This window comes from Pteropus alecto, unplaced genomic scaffold (assembly GCF_000325575.1).
Source record: "Pteropus alecto unplaced genomic scaffold, ASM32557v1 scaffold67, whole genome shotgun sequence".
Taxonomy (NCBI): domain Eukaryota; kingdom Metazoa; phylum Chordata; class Mammalia; order Chiroptera; family Pteropodidae; genus Pteropus; species Pteropus alecto.
The window spans coordinates 1,983,744-1,988,147 of record NW_006441061.1 but is presented as its reverse complement, the minus strand read 5'-3'; the positions used below and the strand labels follow the sequence as shown (position 1 = coordinate 1,988,147).

The 4,404-nt window shown below is 53.0% G+C and overlaps 1 protein-coding gene across 10 annotated transcripts in view; it reads left to right on the top strand.

Annotated features, from left to right (window-relative positions):
- MAPKAP1 (mitogen-activated protein kinase associated protein 1) overlaps positions 1 to 3,915 on the top strand; it is a 229,560-nt gene extending 225,645 nt beyond the window's left edge. For 5 of the 10 annotated variants that reach the window (XM_015594280.2, XM_015594281.2, XM_025051281.1 and 2 more), the window contains one exon: positions 3,410 to 3,915. In XM_015594280.2, the coding sequence (XP_015449766.1) occupies positions 3,410 to 3,535 (126 nt within the window). In that variant the 3' untranslated portion in view covers positions 3,536 to 3,915. The remainder of the gene's footprint in view (positions 1 to 3,409) is intronic. The other 5 variants (XM_025051279.1, XM_025051280.1, XM_006917970.3 and 2 more) reach the window with 2 other exon arrangements.
- Positions 3,916 to 4,404: the final 489 nt, after the last annotated feature.

Below are 4,404 nucleotides of genomic sequence, written 5' to 3'. Positions count from 1 at the left end.
TTCAGCAGCTTCCAGAACTCGAACTCCTAGCCCCCTAGAGGCATGAAGCCTTAAGGAATTGAATGGGAGATTTCAACAAAATGCAGTTGTGTTACAGAATATTTCGAGGCAAAGTCACCAAGGCTGCAAAGGATGTTCGGAAGTGGTAGATGAGAATGAAAAGGACAAAGCTGTGGGGGGAGCAGTCCGGCTCGGAGGTGGAGCAGCGTGGTCAGTTAGGTGGGAGGGCCGCTGCCCACCCCGAGCAGAGCTGCCCCTCCCACTGCGACCAGGCCATGGGCACAGAGTGCCTGCCTGGAGTGCTTGACACCAGCGAGGGAAGAGTTACTTGCCAGATCGTCACCAGACAGCACAGGGAGCTGGTGCGGTGTTTGGGGACCAGGTGAAGAAATATTCTATTACCCCGTCAGGGGCTGGGCTTTTTTTTTTTTATAGCTAGCATTAAAATATTCAAGACTTGAGAAGGATTCTTGTAAAATTATAATCCTGTGTTTGACATCAAAATAATTTTCACAACAGCAGATTGATGACAGAAACACAGGTTTATGACTTCAGGATGAGGCTGTGGAAGAGCAGGCGCTGAGAAATCATCTTGCAGGACCGAATGCTCCCTCGAAGCAGATGCTTTCCTGCAAAATCCCTGAGGCCTGTCGCCGGCCCTAAAACGTCTGTTTTCATAGCAAAATGTTCGCAGATATATTGCATCTTGCACAAGACTCCAGGAGGGTCACAGCGTGCCCAGGCCTGATTTACTTAGCTCACGATCATGATGCTCACGATCATGATGCTGGTGGAAGACGAAATTTCACTTCTCCTGTCTCTGATTTTTATAGCAATTTAAATACTTAGCCTTATCTGCCATTCCCACGGTGTCTTTGTGAGCTCCGTACCCACAGCAGGTGACGGAGGACCCTGCCCCTGTGTCCTGGAATTTGGCAGAGATGTTTCTTTCAGAGGCTCCGCAGGGGTCAGTCTTAGACTCAGGTAATGCATGCGGTGGTCCTAGAATTCTGGAGTTTTTCATAAAATGAGCACCGTAGACTGAAACCGAAGGGAGCAGATAAGGGCCAGAGGCTGATGACGTCAGACTGTGACGAACGGACAGCTCTCCATCTAGTTGTTTTCTCATCGTGTTTTTCCTGTGCAGAGACATCAGTGTCTCCCATTTATTGAGCACCAACTGCATACAAGACGTTTCATGTACAGTATCTCATTCGGTCTTCCCAACTGTCCCGCAGCGTAGACATTATTATCCCCATCTCACAGATGAGGAGATAGAGGCCCATGGCCACAGAGCGTAAGGGAGGAGCGTCAACTCGAACTCAGCCCTGAGGAATTTCAGAGCCACCTCCTCCCGCCCCAAGATGTAATTGAGCTAAGCCATGTGTGGTCCTTAATTCTGCAGGCTCGAAGAGGACTCTCAGAGGGATCATTGGTCTCTTCAAATCGGGTTCTTCTCGTGATCGAGTGATGGAGGCTGAGGCTTTATTGACCATGAAAACTCCCTATATTTTTATGCCTCAAGCTGTAAAATGCATTGAAAGCGAAACACTCTATAGTGCATAAAATTGTGCAAGTTTTAAGCCACAGCATATTAACCAGCTAATGGCAGACCAAAGGGCGTTTTTATCTTTTGATTATTACATTAATCTTCCATTAAAATTATCTATGTGATTATCACAAAGCACTGAAGATAATAAATTTAGAAAATAGTTGGCTTATTAAGGATCCTTTTTAAATGCTTTTGTCAAGTTATATGTGCCAAAAAATATACTGAAAACACCAGGTTGGCTGAGTGTGCAAACAATATGACCTGAAGATTGTTCTCATTGAGAATGATAAAACCTCTTATTTCCATACACTCTCTGTGGTGTCCCAAATCGTCAGCCCGGCCCCGCGGCCCTCATGATTTATTGCTCTCAGCTGGCACCTTGGCGTGGCAGTGGGCCAAGCGTGTCAGGCCTTCTGTACTCACACACCAGCCTTTAATGCCTGCTGCTGGCAACTATCAGAGCAGAAAGTTTGGAGGGGACACAGTGCCAGAGCCCGGCCCCATGTGAGACGTGCCATCCCAGAGGCCTCTCCCGCTTCAGGCACAGGATACGTGGCCCTCGGCATAGAATCAGCAGAGGCGATGCCTGGTTTCTCGAGCCAGAAATATTCAGGTTTCTACTCATAACTTTTATGTATTTGAGAGTGAAGAGCAGTGATGTTTGCTCACAAAAAGCTCCAGCCAGGGGAGCTGGGGGCAGGGGGAGGTGTGGGGTCTGAGGAGGTGAAGGGGTGAAGGTGCCTCTGAGGAGGCCAGGGCCTGGGAACCAGAAGGCGTGTTAGTCAACGGCCTGACCACCTGGTCCAGACGCTGACCCACACACTTACCAGCTTCGTGACCTCAGGTAAATGACATCACCATTCTGTTCCTCGATTTTCTCATCCGTGCGATGGGGGTGATAATGGCAACCCTTAAGGCTGTCGTGAGGGTAAATGAGTCAAGCCCTGGAAAGCACTCCAGCCCTGCTGCTGCCGCCACGACTGGCCACTGAGCTCTTGCAGGCCCGTGGACACCCCCCACCCCCACTGCACCCCGGACTCCTGCTCACCTCTTAGAACCCAGCTCTTTCGTTTTCCCCACCGGCCTCCCCACACTCACACCTCCCCGGGAGTCAGTCACAGCCCTCTGTGCTCCGTGTGCATCCGTCGTGGTGCTTGTCCTGTGGTGGACACCCGCTAGGCTCTGAGCCCCTCAGGGCACAGACCAAGTCTTACTATTCCCTCTGTCCCTTACTTTCCCCAAGCAGGGGGCCAGGCTCAGACGTGGCAGGTCCAGGGACAGTGACTGTATGTGCGGCAGCCACCAGGCATGTGGTCAGTCCGCGAGTCGTGATATAAAATGACCCTGGGGACGCAGGTGGGAGCAGCAGCGTGCAGAAGGCTGAGCTCCCCGTCTCAGCTCTGACGCCCCCTCCGCTGGGGCTCCGACTCTGGCGGTGCTGGTAACTCGGCCGCTTCCCTGAGCCTCACTCTGCTTATTGATCCCTGGCTGGTGGGCACTTGTGAGTGCTCAGTGATCGGAAGCTCTGTACCCGCTGGTGGGGGCCGAACATGGAGCCTAATGTGGTCTATTCTTCATCCCTACGACGTTCTCCTCTTTCAGGCCAAGAGAGGGGGCTCAGGGCAGTTAGCGCAAGCCCAGAGATGCACAGCAGGCGAGTTGCGGAGACGGGAGGCAGCTTATGTGAGGGGGCGCGCGGGCTCTGGGGTCAGGAACGCCCACCACTGACCGACTGGATGGCCAGGCCCGCCACTTGTGTCTCCAAGCCTTGTTCTACCGGCCCCCACCTGCTAGCTGGCTGTGATGACCAGAACCCAAGATAGGAGAGTGACCGAGCTGTGTCCTCTTGCTTTCTAGGTTAACTACATCTTGGAGTCACGAGCAAGCACTGCCCGGGCTGACTATTTTGCTCAAAAACAGAGAAAACTGAACAGACGTACAAGCTTCAGCTTCCAGAAGGAGAAGAAATCAGGGCAGCAGTGACACCGGCCTCCAGCTGCCATCTGCCGTAGCTCAGAGCCTGCCTGCCAGGGCCAGGTCGCCCTGGAGCCCACCCTGTGTCCTGCAGTCTTCGTGGGGAGGCCAGCCCCTGGCTCATGGGCACAGGAATGGTGGGCAGCGCCCCTTGGAACGGAGGGGGGGACATTTCCATGGGACCGAAGCCTGAGTGGCAGTGGCTTTGATCAGCAGTGCCCGGGACCCAGACAACACGGGAGGAGCCACCTGCCGCCTGGCAGCCCCGCCTGAGGGTGGACACAGCCACGCCCAGACCACTCCTCGCCACTTGATCCAATTTCTGAAAACGGACGAAGAACAAAAATGTACATTTCTTTCTTCCTTTTAATAAACAGGTGTACTCTTTACCACGTTGATGGACCATTCTTTGGGGCAGAGAATTGATTATGTTCTTCACTTTAAAATCTGTTCCCGTATTGAACAGACAGATTGGAAAAGCTATGGCTCGATTTCTCAGAAGTGTTTAGGGCTTAGTCAATAGTTCTAACTATGCCGTTTGTTTAAATGAGCGCGTTGCTTTGGGGACAGTTTCTTACTGAAGTTAGAGGGACCTAGTGAAGTGTGTCCAAGGCTGCGCCCCTCCCCCTCTCCTTAGCTCATCCCACACCTCTGATTTCAGAGGCTCAGGACCACGTGTAAGTCACGGGTGTAAGTCACGGGACGCGGGGAGAACGGGGTGGGAGACTGGGAGCGGGGGGACCTCAGGTCACATTCGGCTCCTGGCCAGGCGTGGTCCTGTCCGTTTCCGCCAGCACTGAGAGCTCGTGTGGCTTCTCCGCCGGCTTGGAAGGACTCGCTCCCTCTCCTCCCCTCGCAGAGCAGCCTCCTTGTCTGAG